Source organism: Suillus discolor, assembly GCF_016758755.1.
Source record: "Suillus discolor strain FC423 chromosome Unknown F5147scaffold_22, whole genome shotgun sequence".
In the NCBI taxonomy this organism is placed as follows: Eukaryota; Fungi; Basidiomycota; class Agaricomycetes; order Boletales; family Suillaceae; genus Suillus; species Suillus discolor.
In genome coordinates, this window is record NW_024541269.1 from 62,771 (window position 1) to 86,292 (window position 23,522).

General features: G+C 45.8%; 6 protein-coding genes across 6 annotated transcripts; 3 read left to right on the forward strand and 3 right to left on the reverse strand.

The window, feature by feature from the left end:
- Window positions 1-282: 282 nt before the first annotated feature.
- On the reverse strand, window positions 283-1,005 carry F5147DRAFT_652027 (uncharacterized protein; the record flags this gene model as incomplete). The annotated part of the gene is made up of 3 exons (XM_041433587.1): window positions 283-471; window positions 508-651; window positions 691-1,005. The coding sequence occupies 3 exons, from the start codon at window positions 1,003-1,005 to the stop codon at window positions 283-285; spliced, it is 648 nt and encodes a 215-aa protein (XP_041293701.1).
- A 2,015-nt stretch (window positions 1,006-3,020) lies between these two features.
- F5147DRAFT_772685 (uncharacterized protein) lies at window positions 3,021-6,738 on the forward strand (the record flags this gene model as incomplete). The annotated part of the gene is made up of 18 exons (XM_041441368.1): window positions 3,021-3,100; window positions 3,146-3,183; window positions 3,250-3,375; window positions 3,424-3,474; window positions 3,526-3,552; window positions 3,606-3,662; window positions 3,712-3,771; window positions 3,825-3,884; window positions 3,941-4,000; window positions 4,053-4,112; window positions 4,161-4,652; window positions 4,703-4,893; window positions 4,944-5,125; window positions 5,183-5,337; window positions 5,390-5,758; window positions 5,812-6,038; window positions 6,081-6,514; window positions 6,570-6,738. The coding sequence occupies 18 exons, from the start codon at window positions 3,021-3,023 to the stop codon at window positions 6,736-6,738; spliced, it is 2,838 nt and encodes a 945-aa protein (XP_041293702.1).
- A 4,962-nt stretch (window positions 6,739-11,700) lies between these two features.
- On the reverse strand, window positions 11,701-13,321 carry F5147DRAFT_690440 (uncharacterized protein). The gene is made up of 4 exons (XM_041437070.1): window positions 13,153-13,321; window positions 12,516-12,524; window positions 12,079-12,274; window positions 11,701-12,004 (listed from the first exon to the last, which is right to left on the reverse strand). The coding sequence occupies exons 1-4, from the start codon at window positions 13,275-13,277 to the stop codon at window positions 11,876-11,878; spliced, it is 459 nt and encodes a 152-aa protein (XP_041293703.1). The 5' UTR covers window positions 13,278-13,321; the 3' UTR covers window positions 11,701-11,875.
- Window positions 13,322-13,750: 429 nt separating this feature from the next.
- On the forward strand, window positions 13,751-20,795 carry F5147DRAFT_139198 (multidrug resistance-associated ABC transporter). Its single transcript, XM_041428228.1, has 41 exons — window positions 13,751-14,126; window positions 14,183-15,050; window positions 15,100-15,387; window positions 15,435-15,619; window positions 15,673-15,699; window positions 15,752-15,841; window positions 15,895-15,914; window positions 15,964-16,057; window positions 16,114-16,120; window positions 16,170-16,499; window positions 16,553-16,692; window positions 16,748-16,778; window positions 16,829-16,884; window positions 16,934-17,002; window positions 17,059-17,089; window positions 17,139-17,204; window positions 17,255-17,801; window positions 17,857-17,929; window positions 17,981-17,993; window positions 18,040-18,075; window positions 18,130-18,168; window positions 18,224-18,316; window positions 18,373-18,516; window positions 18,574-18,581; window positions 18,629-18,665; window positions 18,717-18,838; window positions 18,888-18,918; window positions 18,976-19,118; window positions 19,172-19,183; window positions 19,232-19,264; window positions 19,320-19,451; window positions 19,503-19,559; window positions 19,610-19,766; window positions 19,812-19,885; window positions 19,939-20,078; window positions 20,129-20,195; window positions 20,248-20,258; window positions 20,310-20,354; window positions 20,407-20,473; window positions 20,524-20,564; window positions 20,614-20,795. Exons 1-41 carry the CDS (start codon window positions 13,902-13,904, stop codon window positions 20,714-20,716), a joined length of 4,752 nt encoding a protein of 1,583 aa, XP_041293704.1. The 5' UTR covers window positions 13,751-13,901; the 3' UTR covers window positions 20,717-20,795.
- A 248-nt stretch (window positions 20,796-21,043) lies between these two features.
- F5147DRAFT_575182 (uncharacterized protein) lies at window positions 21,044-21,369 on the reverse strand (the record flags this gene model as incomplete). The annotated part of the gene is made up of 2 exons (XM_041431258.1): window positions 21,044-21,070; window positions 21,121-21,369. The coding sequence occupies 2 exons, from the start codon at window positions 21,367-21,369 to the stop codon at window positions 21,044-21,046; spliced, it is 276 nt and encodes a 91-aa protein (XP_041293705.1).
- A 713-nt stretch (window positions 21,370-22,082) lies between these two features.
- F5147DRAFT_541648 (uncharacterized protein) lies at window positions 22,083-23,169 on the forward strand (the record flags this gene model as incomplete). Its single annotated transcript, XM_041430244.1, has 6 exons — window positions 22,083-22,188; window positions 22,243-22,351; window positions 22,405-22,593; window positions 22,642-22,790; window positions 22,870-22,976; window positions 23,029-23,169. Coding segments are annotated over 6 exons (801 nt in total), but the record flags the coding sequence as incomplete, so codon positions are not given.
- Window positions 23,170-23,522: the final 353 nt, after the last annotated feature.

Here is a 23,522-nt window from a genome sequence, read left to right on the forward strand (position 1 = left end):
ACAGTTATCAACGGCTCTTTGAGACAGTAAATTCGTTTTTTCGCTATCATTGTGTTGTGGTTACTTCTAGCGGCTCAACTTTATTTTTCCAGGTAAGTAGCCTATCTCTAGAATACGTATTTACATTTTCAAAGAAAAATATGCTACAGTTCAAGCTCAACGTCCGAAACAATGAGGAGACCTGTTTTTCGGCAAATGTCGTTCATTGAGACACCTGACTGATTAGGTAATCTTGCGCTAGATTTCATTATCGCTATCAAACATCAACGTTCAACATTGTTATCATTCTTCACTGCTGTCGTCTGACACATCATTAAGGTCAAACTCCTCCCCACTGGCTGACTCTCCATCATCGTCTTCGCATATGTTCAACTTTGGCCTCGGAATTCCACCCTGCAGTTTACCAAGGGCAGGTTTCTTTTCACTAAACCTTCGTCCTTCAGCCTTTGCCCTGGCTTTCTCTTCCTGCCACTGTGTCAGAGCATCGTGATACTGTGCTCATTGGACTTTGTTCTGACTTTTTCGTTGGTCCTCTAGCCGTTTCCATGTGGCAAGTTCTTCTGCTCTCCTTTCTCGATCTGCTTTCCTCGTCTGCTTATCAGCTGCAGCCTTCTTCTGCTCGCGCTCAAACTCCACCACTCTCTCATAAAACTCGTCACCGGAAAGTAATCATGGTAAGCCGTCTCCCACCAGCTTTCTCTTTGCCTTTCCTTTTTGCTTTTTCTCCTCCTGATTTGCAAGTTGACCTCGTAGGACATTGCAATACATCTCGTTGAGGACATTTGCTGCCTGAAGCTCCAGCATGCAGCGCTTGAGTGTAGCATTTGCTGCCTCAGCCTCGCGAAGTGATGAAAGCAACAAAACTTCGTCTGCAGTCTTTGGCAACACATTGTGGTATGTATGTCGCTGCATCTGTTTGACTGGGGAGATGATGTGCGTGGCACCATGTTGTAGGCAAGTATTGGAAGTCAGTGGAATGTCCGAGACGAGTCCTGACAGGGACATATTTTTGAGTTTTTGAATAACTGACTCGATTTCAGATTGCATCACAGGAATGGGTTGTAGGATAGCTGAGTCATTGTTGCTGTCATTGTGCTGCTCTGATGACAGTTTTTGAAGGAGATCTGCAACAAGTTTCACAGGAGAAGATGGTGTGATCGGAAGATGACCTTTCCATGATGTTTCTTTACTAGGTGCCATCATTTTCTCGGTGATGATGTCTCTGCTGACAGGCCAAACTCCAGTCTTCCGAAAAGCCATGCGAATAAGATCTGGTGTGAGCACACGAAGATGTGCCCGTCCATAAATTGTCAGGAAGTTACTTTTCGTGATTCCCTCCCCTTTTTGCCTTTCCCACTTATCTCTTTCTTCGCTCCAGTATCTTTTTAGCACCGCAAATATAACCACATCTAACCCTTGGTACACATGGGTTGCATGTGCAGGGTAGCATATGACGCGAATCTGATGTGCTCGAGCATATTGAAGGAACCCTCGAGTGTAATGTGAATTGTGACCATCCACAATCAGAAGGCGGTCGTGTCCGTTAGCCTTTTCTTTGGTGTGTCTGTCAAACTCTTTTATCCACTCAACACCGATTTCTCCGTCTGTCCAACCTTTTTTAGAGTATCCAATGCTATTGAAAGTCGACGATGATCATCAGCATGTAATTTGTCATCATTGGTCTGTTTGCTCACGATGCATTTGCAGGGTTATCTTGCTTCCACTTGGCTTGATAAGCATTGCCCTTGAATATAACTGCTGGTGGACTTGACGTGCCATCAGCACAGATGGTCACTATTACAGTTGTGTTTTCTTTGCTCCCAGTTTGTTGTTGATACTGTGGCCCAGGTTTACGACTTCCAATGACTCGTTCGGCTTCGCCTGATTGTGCAGAGATCCCAACCTCGTCGACTCCATATATACAATCTTCTGCAATGTCATATTGGTCCAACACATTCTCGAGAAGGTCAAACCATGCTGTGTTTGTGTTTGCATTGACAGCTCGGCCACGTTTTGAGTCGAGTGAACTTGCCCAAGATGTTTTCAGACGGTCTGAGTGCTTCTCAACAAATCTGCTTGTCCAGCGTGTTCCTACTCCATGAAAGGTTTCTCCGAGACGGGCATGGCAAATTTCATCAACATGCTCTCGAAGCTGTTGGTGACTAAGTGGAAAACCTCGATTGCCCACCTCTTCTGCATATGTAAGGACATGCTCTGTCTCCACTCCAGTCAACCACCCCTTGAGAGCATTAGCCACAGCTTTCGTCCTTCCACCAGCTGCCAGCCGGACCAGTGTGGCATGAGATAATTTGATATAGTTGCCAGTTGTTTCCAGATTCATTTGTTCAAAGTCTCTACAGATAGTTCGTGAGCTGCAACGTTTTAAACCCTGCTTCTGGTGAGCTCAGTGCTATATGCAGACACAGCCTTAGCCATGAGATAATCATGAGCTTGACGAACTTCTTGCTGTTTTTTTGTAGCAGATTTGGCGTGGCCTGGCATAGTGAGAGGTAGAGACTAGTTCCAACTAGTTTGTGGCTGCAACAGTGTCTTTCACATAGAGCCTCTCCAACCCTAACTTGGTCCGAATAGCATTTCCACTAGCTGACAAACATTCCTTTGCTACACATGTTCTGAATAGCTAGACCTGTTATCTATACATCATGAATAGTTTCATGTCTCTCTGATTTGCTGTTGTTGTGAAATGTGGAATGCAAATTTCAAATCATCTAAATTTAGGGTTTTGAGTAGTAAAGACACACGTCTCAGTACTATTTTTACTGGTCAACATAATACAATATTTTTCATGGGGCAAGATACACGTTGTCTAAATGCACACAAGCAGTTTTGAGAGAAGAAACTGCGTTGTTGTTGTGTGAGGCATGTTTTGTATCAATGAACCATAGTGTCTCAATGAGCCATTGATGACTGTATTTTCTTCGTATCTTCGAGGAACAGTCAAAATATGCCCCCTACTACGTGTTCTGGGTGTAAGACAAAAAGGCCACTTCCAGCTGACTATGTTCGCACCTACGTGTCAAACGATCGAGACCGAGCCCGTTCCTGCCCTTGTTCAAAGTCAGTCCAGACGCAAGCCAATGTATGTCTATAGTTATTATTTTATTGTCTACTAACTCAATGTCAGTCGCATCGCCCTCGGCCTAAGGCTCGTCCTCTTCCAAGGTCTGAGTGTTCTGACCCCATGACATCATCTGCTGAGGAAGAAATTTTCTTTTCCAATTTCTCCAGGCGTCCGTTTGTCAGGAACAAGTCCAATGATGAGGATCCTGATACCCAGTCAGCTGACACATCCCAATTTCTACTCTCTGACCACTGATGATCCTGCAGATGGCACAGATAGTGATGGATCATCGGGTAGGTTTTGTCTTATGCGTCTCACTCTCATTAACTGTTGTCCCTCAGCTACTCACAGGGAAGACAGTCCTGGTGCTGTTAATAGCGACATAGATACAGGTATTGTTTTGCCCATTTGCAGGATGGTGTTAAATATTGACAGTATTATAGTTACAAACAACGGACACAAGACTGCACGTAAGTTCCATTGTATGTTTCATTTTGTAGATAAGGAACATGTTGTATTGCAGTTCCATCCAATGGGGAATGTGGTCCTGCAGTGACAAATGAAAGGGAGAAGACCTCTGGTAAGTTTTGTATATACTTACGGTACACGCCTAACGTATCTAATTGCAGTTCCGTCTGATGGTGAATGTGGTGGTCCCGCAGTGACAAACGAAAGAGAGAAAACTGCTGGTGAGTTTTTTTTCATACATCTCGTGGTACATGACCAACATTCTTCATCACAGTTCCGTCCGATGGTGAACACAGCGGTGCTGCAGCAATGAACAACCAGGCGAATCCTGCAGGTGAGTTTGACGGTATATTTTGTAGTAAAATGACTAACATGTTTTTGTTTTTGCAGCTCCATCCTCAAATGAATGCGATGGTGATGCTGCGGTAAATGAAAGGGAAAAGAATGCATGTAAGTTTTGTTGTCTATCTTATAGTACATAAACTAATGTATTTTATCAAAGTTCTTTCCGACGGTGAATGCGACAATGCGATAACAACAAATGAAAGGGAGAAACATCCAGGTAAGTTTCATCATACATTGTGAAGTACACCATTGATATATTTTGTAGTTGCGTCCATGGCCCTTCGCCCACATAGATCTAGTGGTCATAAGTCATACTTTCCTAGCTACGAGAGGGGATCCACAGAGAGCTCCGGCTCTGACAGCGACTGGGCTGAAACAGAAGAGCAGCGAAAGAAGGCAGAATGTAGTGCATATCCGATGGAGCCACCCAGACTGTCTGCCGAGGACAAGCAGAAGGGAAAAGCAGTAGAAGATGGCCATGTCAATGATTCAGAGGGCTCTGATGAAGAAGGCAGACCCAAGGATGAGGCTGAGGCCACACACAAAGCGGGCAGACTATCCAAAGAAGCCATTTCAGTAGTACATGATTTCAGGAAGAGGGTCGAGGTGGAAGCGACCGAAATTGGCAAATGGTTTGGGAAACATCAGCAGGTGATTCTGATGGAGGCAGGACTGGCGAGGAAGGCAACTCGCAAGGAGTTGATTTGGAATCAGCATCAAGCCTGGTTTAAAACTGTACTGCACCCGTCCAAAGCAGGTGTGTTGTTGCATTTGCGGTTATTCTGATATTTAATCATGAACTTCCAGCGAGCTTGCAGGCATGGAAAGCCAAACAAGCCGAGCATTACCATGCCCACTCATACAAAGACCCTAAGAACGCAGCTCTATGGAAGCAAATCCGAGAGCATTTTGATCATGCGGTTGCCACTCCCAATGATCTATCCTCGCGCGAGTCATGCAGTCTTATGATGGCAGTCTGTGAAATGTTTGCAAAATCGGTGAGTTCTCCTTAGCGACTAATCTTCATCAATAACACAATATTCGGAAGGCTTTGTATTGGCACCGCACACATGGAATTCACGTCACTGGCATTGTGATCTATCCAGGGGATGAAGAATCTGGCCGCCAGGCCTCAGGCTTTTTTGCAGGGTCTGATATAGTGAAGGCCCTCATTGACGCTCAAAAGGTAGATGCCAAGCACATGATTGATGAGATCACGACAGTCCTTAAGTATGCTTTGATTTTGCTCAGGGTACGTCATGCTAACATACTTGGGATGTTTTACAGGTACAAGGACTTAGAGGCTGCGCAAGCAGAAGGCAAGAATATCAGTTTTTTCCTGCTGCCTGTGCAACTCCCCAATGGTTCACTTCTACGCAACGGCAAATCTGACAGAGATAGAAATCGTATGGTGGCGCCTGTAATTATCAGTGAAGCATTTGGTTTGTATCTTGTCCGGTCCTACTGTTGGTATGCTCACATTTTTTTTGCTAGCTGATGCCGGTCAAGCGTTAAAAACATCTAATAGTAGATGGATGACAATGCTCGACGTCCTCTACTCCTCAAGGTTGTGCATCCATGACTGGCCCACAGGAGTTCCACCTCCTGGCCCTGACTTCAATCTCAAATCATTGTCTGCCAGTCAGTTATGCACCTTGGTGGGTCCATATCTGAGGAAACATCTTGGTGCCATGTATGAGGCCGAGTTGGGCCGAGATGAGGACGATGACGATAGCGATGCAGAGAAAGCTAAAATGAGCAAGCGGAAAGGCAAGTCCAAGAAGTCTAATGAGAATCGAAGGACCAAGGGTGCATTTGTGGAGGAGCCTGATGTTGTATTGTGTATTAAGGAGTGGAGTCCTCGTACGTTTTCCAGTAGTTGGAATCATGCACCAACTAATGTTTTTACATTATAGTTCAGATACAAGACCTCACTTTGTACTTGGGTGAGGTGTATTCAATCCCTCTTGTCATTAACACAGATGGTGTCATCCTACGGCGCCTTCAGGATTCAGAGAAATTTATCAAGGACATCCCTCCCCATGTTACTCACAAGCAACTAGTCACAACGATTCGTGAAGAGCATCCAAACTCAGATGCAAGTGCAGAGCACTCAAACCCAGAGGCTCCGTGTCCTAACTTAGTAAATTCATGATCTAACTTGAGAGTTTTGCACTTGCACCAGCAGGTTTCGCGTTCACGTGCATCTACAGCTCCGCATTCCAAATCAGGAGCTCCACACCCACACCATGAGGCTCCGCGCCCACACCATGGGGCTCTGCACCCTGACTCTGTGGCTTTGCGCTCAAACCAAGGAGCTATGCGCTCCAACTCTGGGGCTTTGCGCTCAAAACAAGGGGCTTTGCGCTCCAATCAACCTGTTTCTAGGCACACTGACTATGATGATATCTCAGACTATAATGACCTCCCACCATCATCTCCTTATGAGCCTGCTACGCCTAAAGGTTCAAATGCAGCACCTGCTATATATGACTTGCCAATACAACAATCCAAGTACACCCGCATACGTCAAGATATCCACTGCTCTAAGTCGGACACTCAGAAACCTTTTACATCGCAGGACAGGACAAGCATGGATCAAAGGTCCATTGGTCATCAGTATGTCACAATTCTATTGTCATTTTCCGGTGCTAATTGTGTGCTATTCACTCAGTCGTGAGCTGTATGTTCGTGCTCCATCAATGACACACTTAGGACCCATCCCAAATACTGCATGTTTACCCTCTCGTTCGGCAGCAGTGCCCTATGCTAATCGCTCGCCTCCATGCCAGTACGGCCGTCGACTTCCTGCTGAAGATGAGTATGAATTTGAGTATAACTGATCTTGATAGCGTTTACAACATGTTGCTCCATATTTTGATTTTGGCCGTTACTGTGCTGTGACTTATTGTGCTACGTTTGGCTTTGATCAATCATAGTGTTCTGACAGGTCATTCCTTATGTTTTGCCCTATATACCTATGCATATGCCCCCATCACCTATGCTTTATGTTTTTGCTGTTGTATGTAGGTTGTGATTGGACGCTTGACTGACATTGATATGAATTCTATTATGTGATTTTCCGCTATGTGTATTGTCCTCCCAGCCTGTTAAAGCCTGAAGTATTGATGACCTTCAGGTAGAGAACTGATGGGTACGAGTTGACATTCCAATCCTGTATACCTGCACTATAACATAACATAACCAAAATGCACTGGCTTTGCAACAGCAGAGGTCCTTTAGGATGAACAACTTGATCCTCATCTGTTTCAAATTACCAGTTATTTGACCACCACAAGAACAATCCAGGATGATTTGCTGACTCCATTCTTGCCTGCCCTCCATCATCTCGCAGCTGTTTTCTCATTTTCTCATACATGTTCTCTCATCACCAGGCTCTTGCACCTATTCCCTTGTGCCCATTATCTCATTCTAATTATACTACATCTTCAGTTTGTATTGTCTTAGCCTTTGTTTACCTGCTGTTCTCACCTATTTTCTCATGCCCATCCTCTCACATTTGTTTTTCCCCTTGTCTATATAATATATATAACAAAACTAATGACAACACTGATTCCATCAACTTGAGGTTCTCTTTATTCAATCAATATATTGTTTATTTGGAGTCTTTCCTATATAACATATGGTCTGTCCCACTGACTCTTATGGTCCATCCCACTGATGTTTATGGTCCTCCCTATTTGCACTATTATTCCCTATATAACATGTGGTCCATTCCACCAACTTTTACGGTCTTCCCCATATAACATATGGTCTATCCAATGGACTCATATGGTCCTCCCTATTCAATACATTGCATGTTTGTGGACTTCCCTGTATATATGGTCCATCCCACTGATACTGATGGTCCTCCCTATATAATGTTTGGACCATCTGATGGACTCTTATGGTCCTCCCTATTCAATACATTGCATGTTTGTGGACTTCTCTATGTATATGGTCCATCCCACTGACTCTTATGGTCCTCCCTATTCAATATATTGTGTGTTTGTGGACTTCCCTGTGTATATGGTCCATCCCACTGACACTAATGGTCCTCCCTATATAATGTTTGGACCATCCGACAGACTCTTATGGTCCTCCCTATTCAATACATTGCGTATTTGTGGACTTCCCTATGTATATGGTCCATCCCACTGACTCTTATGGTCCTCCCTATTCAATACATTGCATATTTGTGGACTTCCCTGTATATATGGTCCATCCCACTGACACTAATGGTCCTCTCTATATAATGTTTGGACCATTTGACGGACTCTTATGGTCCTCCCTATTCAATATATTATATATTTATGGCCTTCCCTATATGATGTATGGTCTGTCTGACAGACTCTTATGGTCCTCCCTATTCAATACATTATGTGCCTATGGTCTTCTCATACAAGTGGTCCATCCCACTAACTCTTAGTATGGTCTTCCCTATATATATGGTCTATTCCACAAATGCTGTGGTCCTCCCTATATAATATCATAATATTGTCTATTTCACTAACTCTTGTGGTTTTTTCCATCAAATGAATTATTTATCTATAGTGCAACCTAACCAAGTTGCTGCTTTGCAAGCATACACCATAAATGTTTATAGCAAGTAGTTCACGCTGAAAGATATTCTTACCATTGGGCAGATGAAAGAGGTACAGACATTCCTCCATGTTTCTGATAACAGCATATGATAATTTAGCAATCATATCTGTGAAGTCCTTATGAGCTCATAATGAGATACCATTCAATTTCCAACCTTTTGTCTTCTACATGCTGAAAAAACCTGGTCATCTTGAAATAGGTTAGGGTGAGCTCTACCAATAATACACTGGTATCAGCTAATTATGTAGTAAAATATTTATTAAAGAAATCATGATTATATACTATATGTAATGCAAAGGTCCATCATAGTAGTGCTATTCACTATAAAAATAGACAGAAAATTGATTCAAAACATTAGAAATATGGACCCCGGACACTCCTATATAATAGGGAATTTTCATTATATATATGGTCTAAATTACTGTGTGGTCCTTTCCATAACATATTCCCAATGGTCTTTGGTCTATGTAAAATATATACTCATTTGGTCCACAAAAGTAATAGGGAAAGACCACCAAACACCGGGGAGACCAGCAGAAAGATACCTCTTAGGTATAAACCTCTATAGGCAACAATCAACCTAAGAGGTGTCCAAAATGGGGTGACCAAAGTGCCAAAAGCTGGGTGCTAGGGAAGTTGCCGATAAGAGCCTAGCGCCCGTATTCCTATCAAGACCAGTAGCATCACAGAGAACAGCGAGCCCATTGAAAAGAAGGACAGACTACTACTATTAGCGATATCTCCAGCGATGATGCAAGAACAATTTAGCTTTCCCAATATTGGAGTGTGGCGCCCAGAGTTTCAACAGCTTTCAATCGACACAGCCCAAAAGCATGGCGTCAAGATCAAAACACAGCTGTAAGATTGATCGAAGGCAGCAAAGATTGTTGTATGTACAGCTTAGATCTCTCAAAGCTCCCAAAACCCTGATATCACCCTCGCCATCAACTTCATCTGCCTCCCCATTCTCGTCTTCTCCGAGGACATTCCCACCAACACCTCCCATGCACCACGGAAGGGACAAAAAAAGCCTATGTGTTCAAGGCAGCTGCAGTTGAGCAATACCAGTGCGATCAACAGCGCGCAACCAGCCACCTAACTCAAGCACAACATCCGCATACGTCCATCTTCCTGGTGCACACTTGTCACTTGCTCCTCCTTGTCCCAACCAGGTCATGACATCACCTACACCTTCCAATGCATCCTGCTCCTTATTATGCACATCAAACCATGAGGGCTTGCACACCTTCTGTCCTTTTCATGGAACCAGTGTCGGGAGAGCATGAAGCATGGACAGTGCAAGTGTCAGAAAGGCGTGTGGGGTGGTAGACGGAAGGTTCTGTGTTGGGGAGATCACGAGGGAAATATGATAATATTTGTACTCATACCACCGACACATAGGGAACTGCACGGGTATACCCCGGGGTATCTGGCGGGTTTTGAGTATTTGGGATGGTAGCCCTTCATTCTGCGACAAAAACAAAAAAAAAGTTCATGCAAAATGATCCAGGATTGGCTGAGATATTGCTAGTCCAACCACTCAGGCTAAATCTTTAAAGCTCATCCCTCCACATGTCAATCTTTGCAGGGGGGTACTCAAAATGTCAAAAAACTCGCAAAATCATGACTTGCTTGCAAAGATTGATGTGTGGAGGGATGAGCTTTAAAGACCCAAGTAAGCCCTTCACAGACCCCATCACATTGATCGACATCAGTACAGAACATAGTGTAATTTTCGTGGATGTACAATCCCAGGAGTGACGAGTCAATGGGTGAATCTGATGCAATCATCTGCCAGCCAAATAAAAGTTCCTCAGCATACATTAGGATCACACTCAATGGACATTGGAAGTTGTACCTCTAAGGTAGGAGTCGTGCAGGATTCTACGTACCTCACGTGATTGTGACTGACCTGTGATGCTGTGCAGATAAGTGTGTAAGCATCTGCCGAGCAATGCCGAACATGCATGAGCAATACAGAATAAACAAAAAAAGTATTGTGTATATCAAGCTCAAAGATAAAATATGTGTTGCTGGTGTATGTAAATAGTTAGCCAAATGTATAAGTAGTATATGAGTAGTAAGCAAAATAATGTGTTGCTCGATGTATAACCAGTCAAACGGTTGTCTGGGTCCAGTCTGTTTACAACTCACATTTTCATCATTCTCTGACACAGAACATGGAACTGAAGTTTTTTGCCTTTTTTTAGATGCTCATAATACTAAATTGTCTCTCGAGTGCTTCTGCCTGCATGTTTTGTTGCCCATAGCGCAAGGGTAGCGTCGCCGTGTCGGCAACACAGCACTGCACATCGGAGTGTCAAACACATACGTTGACCTTACACTCTGTTTCTGATATTTTAAATAACAAATGTTCTACTCAATTTCTGTTGATTCTGATTAACAGAAAATGACCGCAGTATTACTACCAATGTAACTGAGTAGCCAGTTTGATGCAGAAAGCTCCCAATCAATTGATATTACAATTTTTGTATTTTGTCACACTTTCATCATGTTTATCACAGTGAGGTATGTAGAATCTGCACAACACCTACCTTAGGCAAACTCGACTCGCCTTCCAATCATGTTCTGAAAGCCAGTTTGGCAAAGGTGACGGGTCTAGGAGTGTTTCATTTAGCTCATGCTCCTTTGCTGCATCTCTGACGGAGAGATATGTTGCCAGGAGGGTCTCCCTTGCCTGCATCTTGTCAGGTTGATCCAAAGTGGCAGGTGAAGCGAGTACTCACGTTTGTTATACAATATCTTTCCCATCAGATGAAATAGCACTAGACTCTGCTCTCTTCGCGTGACAGCCTCCAAGACAGCCCGTGCACTTCCAGCCACATTCTGTCAGGTCTTTCCCTTCCCACCGCCCTTGGTCAACTGTTACTACACATGCAAACTCCAGTGCCATCACTGCGCTCCTAATATCCCCGTTCGACGACTCGACAATCATCTCTACAACATCTTTGGCTGGTGGCTTTCCAGAAGTAGACGCAAAATGCTTAGTGAGCATGGCCTGCAGAGCCTTGTTCATCAGCATTGGTGCAATAGGGTTGAAAGCAATGCACGTGACATATGGGCTAGTGGAAAGATCAGCTCCGAGAAGACTTCTTATGTCTCTTTCATATCCATCCAAGAGTCATCTGGAAGGGAGAGTTAACAATCTCATACAAATAGTACATTGCGATGCTCATGACCCCCAAAATCATCAATCAAAGTACTCGGGCCATGTTCACTCATACTGTTGTGCCACTTGACGATTTCGAAACCCATCTCTCGAGCTAACACATGTAGTGTAGTTGTCTTTGCGGTACCAGCAGGCCCAGTGAGGACCAGAATCTGCTGTTAGGAGATACGCAGGATGTGACTGAGTCATGGATAAATCAAAAGGACAAGACATACGCAATATTTTCGCAGCTTCCCAGCCAGCCCTCCTTCAAAGGCCTCCGAGAGCCATCGCCGTACATCCTCAACTTTGTGCTTGTGCACTGCCAAATCAGCCTATGGGTGATACCCAATGAGAACAATTGCACTGATGTTCAGCTGGGCACAACCAGAGATGAACTGAGGCAGACCTCAATTGTTGGCTCATACTTATCCACCCAGAGTCTATCATCGACCCGATAAACTACAGGCTTTCCCTTGCCCTTCACGTCCTTCCTTTGGATCTGCAGCTGCAGATGTGAGGGTTGTTGCAATGACACGGGTGACTCTTGGGGTCGCGGCTGAGGTACAGATCCTATCAGATTAAACACAGGGTGGTTTTGCAGACTGATGTGACAGTGAATGCAAGGATGATTTAGCTTGTTTTGACATGTAGTATAAAACCGGGCAAAAACTAGTGATGCATCGGGCCTGGCTTGGCCTGAAAGCCCTGGCTCAGGCCTGGCTTTAGAGGGCTTGGGCCTGGAAAAAACTCAGGCCAGGCCCTTCTGGAGGGCTTGGGCCTGGCTTGGGCTTGGCCTGGGCCTGAGCCAGGGCCTCAGGTGTAAAATAGAGTCCTCGTGTGTACCTGTGTGCACTAGAGTAAGAAGTTAGTAGTAGCATTAGAATTTAATAGTGAAATGATTTGTGTGCTTACCTGTGTGCATGCTTAATGAATGTGTCGAACGAGCGTCATCTGTGAAGGATGGCTCACTGGCTCAACGAAGGTGCTTGGCTATGAAAATCAGACAGTGAGCATACCAGCACAAAGATTGATAGTACTTACCCTCGGATACTGATTTGTTGCTAGTTAACTCGGGTGTTGCGCTATTATTGGAATCGAGAAGTCGAGAAGAAGGTATAATTGTTCGTTTAGAACAGACTGTGACGGCAGCAATTGCGTCATCATCAGAAACGACTGTGAGAGTCATCCTCGGGCTGGGTATGTTGTTCAGCCAACTTCTTCCAGCGGATGCAGTTGTTGCAAAGTTTATGTAATCTAAGTATTGTACAGTACATTTCGGAACTTTCCTTCACTATGTAGAAGCCCTGGCCTGAGCCCTAGGCCATGGCCTATGAGACACCCAGGCCAGGCCCAAGCCCTCATGAGGCCCATCAAGTAGGCCTGGCTTGGGCCTGGCCTATGGGGGCCTGTGGGCCAGGGCCTGAGGGCCTGAGGCCAGGCCCGGCACATCACTAGCAAAAATGTGTTCCCAAATTATGACAGACCTACAGTTCTCAGTTTCTTGTTCGGAGGCTCAGAGGACGCGTCGAGTTTCACGGTCTTGAGTTTTGTTTTGTTTCTGGACGCCTTGGAAGTGGAGCCAGAAGACAACTTAATAGTATGCATTTTCAAAGGAACAGCGGCTTTGTAGGATGTACCCAGCGGTCTAAATTTAAAAAGCAGTCGAAAGCTTTAAGATTCAACAAGTACAAACAACTATTGTTATCGTGACTCATAACTTGAATATATAGCCCGTCAAAGGGTGCACGGTCATACTCTTGGCAGGTTGTCTCTCCAATTTTTGAAACTATATCTGGATCTTTGGAAATCCACTTTCATCCGTGATTATTATACATCATTCAAGTACATGCAACGCAAAAGCCTGGGACATGAGCGGTGACCCAGGTCTGCCAGTCTGCGGAACAGTGGACCGAGACTGTACCAGTGCGGACTGCTGCGGATGGCTTCTTATTATGCTGGCAGCCAGCTCAGTCCTTACTAATGCACAATGACCAATTTCTATTGCCTAATGCTTATCTGAGTCACATGCTCAGTTTTTGTTGGTCCCCCAGCGAGTCTGATCATACGGATAACGGAACCAAAATCTTCTCATGAAATTGATGCTGACGTTCTTATACTTCTGTGTTGGGTGCGTACCCGTATCTCGTGCTTCACCTAACCGAACTTTCCATTTCCTTTTACTAACCAGTAATTGGACATCGGAAGTTGTGCTCGAAGGTGTAGAACATCATGCCTCCGTACCAGTTGCTTTTAGCAGAAGCACTCGTCGGGGCGGCAGCAATCAGTAGCCTCGCGCTCTTTTTTGCGCACTCTCAACAGCGGAAGATACGCTTACCGACTACCCAAGATGCTAGTTTGGTTGGCGATGTGCACCAGGATGATCCCTTTAATGTGACCAAACCGGAAGATTTTATCGACGGAGAACCAATCGACGAAGATGCGTTTTGGTTCAAAGTGAGCATTATAATGGTTATAGGTCGCGTATGACGAAGGGTCTTATCTTGGTTTAGATGCGCAAGAGGAAATTACTCCTTGTGTTGCTCTCAGTCGCCATTCTTGTGCTCGAGGGCGTTTCCCTGGGTTGGTCGGCCTACCCAGATGCTCAGAATGTGCTTGCAGAACACATATTTCGGACCACGTTTGGACTCTACGTTGGCCTTCTAGTTCTTCGTTCCGTTGGCCAATCCACCACGGATCGCCATTCCGAGTCGGTGATACATATCACTACCTTGACCTTCTTCTCCTCGGTCCTTCACTTTGGCGTGGCAATCCTTCCTTCATCTGATTCTATCTCGTCACACAATCTACAAGCTTCTCCTCCTTTACTCGCTTTCTGGTATAGCATGACCGCATTGTATACCTTGACTTTTGCGATAATTGCGACAACATCCTGTGGACCACCGTTACACTTTCTTCCTTCACTTATCTACTCTAAAAAAACTATCGACGACACGACCAATAAATCATACGACAACGTCTGCGGCCTTCCGGGCACCTCTGTCATCGATTATCTCTTTTTCCGTTACGTGACACGCGTCTTTCAGCTTGGAACTTCCGTTTCTGTCGAAATTGGCGACTTGCCAATCCTTCCGGCTAAGATGCGAGCGACCTATCAGTTTTTTAGGATGCGTACAAATCTTCGTGCAAATCCTCTGAAGCCAGGATGGGACCTCGCTTGGCGCCTCATAAGTGTCAACAAGCTTGCATTTACTGCAGAGATAATGCTGGCCGTTGCAGCCGCTCCAATGTGGTTCGGGTCCCCGTTCTTCCTTCGCAAGCTCATTGCATACCTGGAAGATGATCCTGATCGCCTCGATAAAGGATGGGGATGGGTATACGCTTTGGGGCAGTTTGCATCCCTTATTATCGTCACGCAACGTAAGTTTTTCAGCGCAACACCCTCTAATTTGACGTTGACATGCTGCAGTCGAATCCCAAATGTGGTACTTCGCAACTTCCGTTATCCAAATACGTTTGCGGACGCAGCTCAATACCATCCTTTTCGCAAAAACACTAGTTCGGAAGGATGTTGTGTCTTCTAGTACCTCCACGTCCAATGAGAAAGATGATAAAAAATCAACAACTACGAACGGAGAAAACAAAGAGAAGGGCGAGGAAGAGAACGAATTTTCGAGCAAATCCCAGGTCATGACCTTGATGACCACTGATGTTGATCGGGTCGCCGAGTTTCCTTATCATCTTTTCGTCATTGCAGGTGAGATTCTTTGATCATGTCATTGTTCTAGTTCTGATTTTTTCCAGATTCTCCGGTCGAAATTGTTGTAGGGACGATGTTGCTCTACAGCATGCTTGGCGTCTCGTGCTTTATTGGTCTTGCATTCATTTGCCTCTTTTTGCCATTGAATCACCTGGCAGGAAAAGTAGTGATCAGTACACAGGACAACTTGATGAAAGCCAGGGACGAACGGGTCTCACTCATGAACGAGGTAATTACCTTGTGAAACACCTCTTGACTTGACTTTAACGACACCTCTGACAGATACTGGGTGGCATACGCATGCTGAAGGCAATGATCCTTTGCATACAATTTTCTGAAATCCTCCCTCATCGATTTACAGTTCATGGCATGGGAACGCAGCTTCGAAAAGCGCGTGATGAAGGTTCGCGAGAGAGAACTGAAATATCAAAAGTTGAACTACAAGATTGAGGTACGTGATTTTCCTTCTCCTATCATCCGACTACTAATGTGTCCACCCATCAGGTCGTGTTCGCTGCTCTCTGGTATGTTTTTCATGCAGGTTTCCTCTGCCTTATCTAACGGAAAGCTTAGGGAAGCATGTCCTCTCATTGTCACCCTGGTTTCTTTCTGGCACTTCGCAGTCTGGCGTCAACAGGCATTGACACCCTCTATCGCCTTCACATCTGTAAGCCTTTCCTTGTCAGTCCACTTGATGTTTACAAATTGAACCCATTTGCTTAGATGATGGGTAGGCATGTATGATCTGCATGGTGCTTGAGCTAACAAGTCTAACGTAGTTTTCGACGGAATGCGTTTTGCGATGAACGCACTCCCAGAAACTTTCATTAATCTGCTTCAGGTCCATGTTTCACTCATGCGGATCGGGAAGTACCTCCAACTAACCGAGGTGGCACCTGTACCTCCGCTCTCGGCTGCACCAGCCATTAAAACCATCGCTGTTCAATCTGCTACCATCACATGGCCTCATGATCGTTCTGCGGATTCGTCGACAGCTTCCACGCCCCGGCATAAATTTATGCTCGTTGATCTTGCTTTGAAATTCCCTGAAGGACAACTTTCACTCGTTTGTGGTAAGCTGGGCAGCGGAAAGACTCTGTTGTTATTGGGTACGTCTTTTAGAGCGAATTCTGGAATACTGCTCAATGTCACGGCAATGCAGCTTTACTCGGCGAGGCGGACGTCCTCACCGGCCAGGTCATTGGTCCGCGTTCACCACCAGATACGCTTGCTTCCTTCGCAGATCAGAAGGTCACACAGGAAGAGTGGATAGTACCCGGCGTTTGCGCCTACGTACCACAGGTGAGCGGCAGTGGTGGTGGGGTATGTCATGAATTGAAGAACTTGATACTTCAAGGCTGCCTGGCTGCGAAATGCTTCTATTCAAGGTGAGCCACGAACGTTCAACCATTTCAAGTACGCTTATCACAATTTCCAGACAATATCCTGTTCGGTCTGCCGCTTGACGAAGAGCGATATCATAAGACATTAGAGGTCAGCCACACTTCATGGGCAATAAAAGCTCGACTAACTGTATCTTTAGATCTGTGCACTCATAAGCGATCTCAAGATCCTTGAGGACGGAGACCAATCCGAAATTGGCGAGCGTGGTGTATGTTACATTTTGCCACTTAAGGTCATGCATACCGATCGAAGTTGCGTTGGCAGGTAAACTTGTCAGGCGGACAAAAAGCTCGAGGTCGGTGAACTGACATTTAACTTATCATACATATTGAATTTCCCTCAAGTTTCTTTGGCTCGTGCTGTTTACTCTCGAGCATCCGTACTGTTACTCGATGACGTTCTGTCTGCTGGTGCGTCCGTTTTAAGCGCTTTGCTTCTAAATGCCAACCTTTGAGTGCAGTTGATGCTCACACCGCTCACCACATCTACTCCAAGTGCATTAAAGGAGACCTGATGCATGGGCGAACGGTGATCCTTGTGTCACACCATGTCCAACTTTGCTTGAGCGGTGCTGCATATGTCGTCGCCTTTGATAACGGCCAACTTCTATTCGCTGGTGAACGTGAAGCCTTTGAAGCATCTCCTGTGAAAGGGACATTGGTGCAGACCATGGGTGGCGCTGGCAAGAAGCAGGGCGCGGCAAGTACTTCGAAGAATCCATCGGTGCCTGCAAGCCATTCTCCCGTTTCCACACTCGTGCAAGATGATGTGGAACCTAACCCAATATCTGAGACGAGCTCCACTGTGATCAATGAGCCGCAAGTAAATCTGGAGCGGAAAGCACCTAGGAAAGTTGTGCAAGACGAGAAACGCGCTGTGGGGCGCGTTAGTCGTGATGTCTGGAAGCTTTATGTGAAGTCGTGCGGCGCCTACGGATACTGGGTATGGTTCTTGTCCGTTCTCGTGTTGGGTTCTCTCTGTCCTGTGGCAGAGAACTGGTGGCTTAAGTATGTTCATAATGTTAGCAGTATACTGTTGCATGATTGACATTGGCATCTGTAGGACATGGTCGGGATCGAGCACAGAAGAGGCCGACGCTAAGGGACCGGTGTATTACATTGTCGTTTATGCTGCAGTAAGCACAGCTCTACAGTATTATCCCTCACCATGACTTATGTCCTTGCAGGTCACTCTCACAGGTTTGAATCAGTTGGCTTGTACCACACGGTGCTAATTATCTTTCAGGTGTTTTGATTTCGACTTACAGATACTTCGTACTGTGTATGCAAACCGCACCCGCTCTCATGAACCCTTACTGAACCATTTCTCATTCAGATAACGGCTCCATCCATGCGTCTACCGTTTTATACCAACGTGGGTCGAGGTTAAGATGTTACTTTTGACTACTTACTTACATTACTCATGATAGAACTTCTGGAGACCGTGCTGTTTGCGCAAATTCGTTTCCATGATACTGTGTCGCGGGGGAGACTCCTGAATCGATTCGGGAAAGACTTCGAAGGTCCGTTTTCTAAGCCGATGTTTTCTTGGCCTATACAATGACACGTAACAATATAGGCGTTGACAGTCGACTCGCGGATCACTTTGGTCGAAGTCTCATATTTGCATTTTCTTTCTTCGTCACGGTCGTGTCTGTTGCTTTTGTAGGCGGAGTTCCATTCCTCATTGCTATCATTATCTTGGGCTTCATTTACTATGATGGTCTGCAACTTCTTTCTCGATCGATCGCTCAGCACTAATTGTTGAACTCGTGTTTAGTTTCAAAGGTACTTTTCTGTCATGTTCTTGCTTGAGGAGATGCTTAAGCGCCTAGGACTACGGACAAGCTGCTAGAGATATGCGGCGCCTGGGTAAGCGTTCTTCATATTCAAGAGCGACCGATTGACTTTAGTTACCTTAAGACTCCGTGGCACGGTCTCCCCTCTATTCGATCTATGGTGAAACCATTGCTGGAGCGCCCATCCTCCGAGCTTTCGGTGCTTCGTCAAAGTTCATGCGAGACATGCTTTGCTACGTTGATACGGTAAGTCAAACAGAATTCGCTTTCACTTAATCTGATCGATGCCTACTAGAATACAAACCCGAACTATTGGCAATTGGCTGGTACGTCGAGCGGTCGTTTGATTGTCGAGAGTGGTTGACATTGGCTGATGTGTTTAGTCAATCGCTGGCTCTCCGCCCGGTTTGACCTTCTGTCCGCTGTGACCGTTGGTGTAGCAGGTTGTATTGCCGTTTCCACTCCAACCATCTCAGCTGCGCTCGCTGGATTCGCTCTTTCATTTGCTGGAAGCATGACGTTCACAGTATGTGCCTGCTTGTCATGGACTATGGAACAATATGCTGATACTGCCTGCAGTTGTTCTACCTAGTAGGTGAACTGGTGTCTGTCTGGATTTCTTATTAATCTCGAACTCAGGTGCGACGGTTCGTCGGCCTTGAACAATCTATGGCTAGTACCTTAGCATACTGTGTGACGTGCGGTGTTATTGATGGACCTCTAACAGGTCGCCCTGGAGCGTATCAAGGAATATTCAGAGCTTCAGCGCGAGCCTCCTGAATATATCGAGCCGCGTCCGCCAGCTTCCTGGCCAGACCGAGGTACCATCAAGTGCGAAAATTTGATCATCCGTTATGCGGTAGGCCAGTTTCAGTGGGAACCTCTCATCAGCTCATAACCTTTCCCATAGCCCGAGTTGCCCGATGTTCTTCACAACTTGAACTTCGAGGTCCACCCTGGGGAGAAGGTACTAGATATTCGAAGACTCCTGTGTCAGCAACTGAGTTTTGTTCTTAGGTTGGCATCCTGGGTCGCACGGGTTCTGGAAAGAGCACCCTTGCACTCTCGTTCTTCCGCTTCGTGGAGGCAACAGAGGGTTGTATCACCATCGACGGTCTGGACATCTCCAAAATGGGACTTTCGGACCTTCGTAGCAAGCTTACTATCATTCCTCGTGGGTGTCCTGCCAAGTGAGGATTATCATACTTACAACAAACAGAGGACCCTACCATCCTTAGCGGTACTTTGCGATCCACGTTGGATGTATTCGACGAGTACGGGGACGCGGAAATTGTCGGTTTACATTTATATTGGTTGACCGCAACGGTATACTAACTGTTCTTTAGTTCGAGGCTCTTCGACGTGTTCATTTGATTCCGTCTGATGCCGATGATGATGTCGAAATTGACGGTGTCGTGGTCAATGTTAATGTTTTCCGAAACCTAGAGTCGTCAGTATCGGAAGGAGGGGAAAACTTCTCTACAGGGTTAGCGCTTTGTCAACGCCACTGATTAACCTTGCTCACGAATTTTCTAGCGAGAAACAGCTTCTATGCATGGCTCGAGCAATCCTGAAACGCTCGAAAGTTTTGGTCATGGACGAGGTGCGTTTTCTTGTCCTTCACCTACGTTTCATTCCTCAAGGCTACGTTGCAGGCAACAGCAAGGTGATATCGATCGTATGATAGAAGCTGAGATTTCAACTGACATAACTTAAGCGTTGACTACGCGACTGACGAGCTCATTGGAAAGACTATCAGAGAGTTCGTTTTGTGACATTAATAACACTCGTGAGAAATTGACCACGCCCAACAGAGAATTTGCAAACAGCACCATTCTCACCATCGCGCACCGACTGCACACTGTTATCGATTATGATAGGGTATGAAAAATCCACCTTACATGGTTTGTGCATTACTTATGGACTACCAGGTGATGCTCCTTGACCAGGGCAAAATCGTTGAGTTTGACCGGTAAGTCATCGTGAAATATATGGTGCAGAAAGTTAACTAAGACCTCCAGTCCCGCTGTGCTGCTTTCTGACCCCTCGTCGCAATTCTACGGGTTGTGTGAGGCAACGGGCGAGAATGAATTTGCGATGTTGAAGAATCTGGCTGGGGTGTGATTACGAAAGTGAATCACTGGGCGTTTACCATACCGTACAAATATCAGACAATGACATCTTGGACGTTACACACTAGAGTGTACTTTGTACATGTCTCGAATGGGTACATCCAGAGGATTGACAACAGGGCACTCAGGGTGACGTGAGGCTGACATTATTTACAGGAGGGGATACCCTGGCATTTCGATCATCTCAAATGTCGTATTGTATTTGTCGCTCTGATAGATCTGAATGTGTCGATTCATTCGCAGGGATATCTGATTGCACAAAGGACAAGTGAGATGTGATAGTATTCGCCAACAGTATATACCGTCAAATTCCGCTAAATTAATAGGGAGCAGCGGCAGCTTGGCACTGAAAACACAATTAGTCACAAAACTACATATAATTGAATGGATGCGCACAGCCTTCAACTGGTCAAGGTACCATGAGCAACTTGGCAGATCTGCCTTGTCCAAACACTTGGTGAACTCCTTAGCTTGGACTTCACAAGCAGCACCAGTTGTCTGGTATGCTTGTTGTTGCTGTACAGGTGCTGCAGGCTCCGCGGGTGCTGCAGATGAGCTGGAACCAAACAGCATGGAGGAGATACCATGACCGATGGTAGATCCAACAGCGACGGAACCAGCAGTTGCGGCCATTTGTGCAAACATCCCGGGACCACTAGATGTCTGAGCGGGAACAGGTGGTGCGGGGGCGTGTGCTGGGTTATTGTGGGCTGCAGCAGGAGGCATTGCGGCCGTATGAGCACCGCGAGACTGCTGAGGAGCTGCAGCTGCAGGCTTAGCAGCTGGACGAGAGGAACGTGAAGAACGCTGTGAAAAAAAAAATACAAAATAAGCTCACGGTAAAAGACAACTAGTTGAGATGTCTTACAGGCATGATGATTGAGATGGCGGTTCAGAGCAAAGGTGCTTCGGGTAGAACTGGATGGAATTTTTGGCCGGCGAAGCAAACCTTTTATATCCGTCTTCCCCGGCTCGAACACACGCGTCCCCGGCTGCCGAGTTTGTTCGCACGCATAGATTCCGGTGACATCCTTTTTGAGAAATTGACATTGAAATTTAAAGTCTTTACTCGAGCTCGCTGTGTTACACAACAAGTTCCAGCTGCAGGGGCGATGGTGATGGCAACGGTGAAGGTGCCCCGTGTCTCATTCGGGTCCCAACTGAAGAAGAGATGTTTACTCTATCCACAACGCTCGTTCTCGGCCTTAAAATCCGCTACCCAAACAGCTCCCCCCCCTTCAACGTCCAAGGCTTCTACCACGAGTGGGCAAGCGTCTGCCACAACGTCGTCCAATGCATCAAGAAAATCTTCAATTAAGAATGAGAAGAAAGCGAAAAAGGCACTCACTGCTACAGACAGCACGGAGGCGCAGCTCAAACAAATAGAGAGCATGATGAACATGGCAAACACGTCGAACCTGTTTCCAACCATGGATATGTGGGGTACTAAGTTAGTGACTCTTGGTGCGTGTATTCTTTATAGAAGGATAACTCAAACTCAGTTTATTACCCATTCAGACGTAGAAATACCACGCGACGCTTCACTGCGTATGCTTTTTACAAACCCAGGCGCGTTTTGGCATGCGAAACAGCACAATTTCTCCAATTGGTTGAAAAACACGTTCAGGTTCGCGTCCAATGTTTCATGCATCTTTCGTTCCTCTAAGCCTCATTGTGCAGCATGTATACCATCGCCAAAGCTCGAGCTTTTACGGGAGTAAATCATGATTTTCGATTTAGTCACTTGTTCCTACCACGCACATGGCGTCAACTGGGCAACGTAACCTCACATTCTTCAGCATCCTGGCTAGCACCAATACGACGCATTGCGATGGATAACTATCTGGCTATAGGCCGTGCCATAGCTGAGTGCGTATAATTTTTGCTGACCCCAATTATATTTAATTATATCAATAGCAAGGATGAAGCCACTCTGAAGGTGCTGACGACAGCCGACCATGCCACCAAGGTGAACAAGATTGTTCGCACTCGTAAACCTAACGAGGTTTGGCAATGGAAGGTTCTAAGCGACGTTTCAGACAAAGCCCTATTCCAAGAGAAAAGCTGTAAGTACCGACGTTACGCTCTCCAATTTTTTTATTCACAATAACACAGTATTACGTCCACTTGCAATATTACCAGGAGCTACCATCGTATCCATCCGTTCCGGTGAGGTTTATGTTGCGAAGGAACCCCCGAAGCGCGGCAACCGGCTAGTCATACATGCACTAGTCAAGTTCGAGACTACGCAGGTGGATGTCCTTCCAGCACACGTAAACTGTATACGAACTGACGCTACTCCAGGAACTCAAGGTGTTTACCAAGCAGGGCCAGGCACTAGATGCTAAATCTGCAGAACCTCATACTGTCGTGGAATATCTCGTGCTCGAGAAAGTGGGTTGGTATGACAATACGTGGCAGGTGCGGGACCAGATCTACAAGTAAACGGGTGCTGGATGACGGATATAATGGGAGTTTGTGATTAGATCTCTGTCAGATTTCATTTGCGGATTTGCGAGATAACTATGTAGCGGTCGTGCGACGGGCTACGAAAAGTGCGAATTACCATAGTCATTTTCAATAAGGAGAAAATAATTGTAGGTACCATATAGACCCCAAATATTCTCAGTCGTGGATGTATTGGATACGATGATGATCGATATCCTAGGCGCTCAGCACAGTGGCACTCGGTCCGGTTTGATGATGTCACGTGAATATCAGCGCGAGAGTTAAAACGTTAACGTTAGGCGCTTCGATGATCTGCACAGTCAGCGCTGCAGCGCTCCTGTCCAGCCTGA

Bases quoted from the DNA above. Each gene is read 5' to 3' on its own strand.
- F5147DRAFT_690440 (XM_041437070.1), bottom strand. From the start codon at position 13,277: ATGCATACTATTAAGTTGTCTTCTGGCTCCACTTCCAAGGCGTCCAGA. The intron at 12,005-12,078 runs GTCTGCCTCAGT...TATCACCCATAG, and splicing joins AGTATGAGCCAACAATTGAG to GCTGATTTGGCAGTGCACAA.
- F5147DRAFT_139198 (XM_041428228.1), top strand. From the start codon at position 13,902: ATGCCTCCGTACCAGTTGCTTTTAGCAGAAGCACTCGTCGGGGCGGCA. The intron at 15,700-15,751 runs GCAATGATCCTT...ATCGATTTACAG, and splicing joins GTGGCATACGCATGCTGAAG to TTCATGGCATGGGAACGCAG. The intron at 15,842-15,894 runs GTACGTGATTTT...TCCACCCATCAG, and splicing joins AGTTGAACTACAAGATTGAG to GTCGTGTTCGCTGCTCTCTG.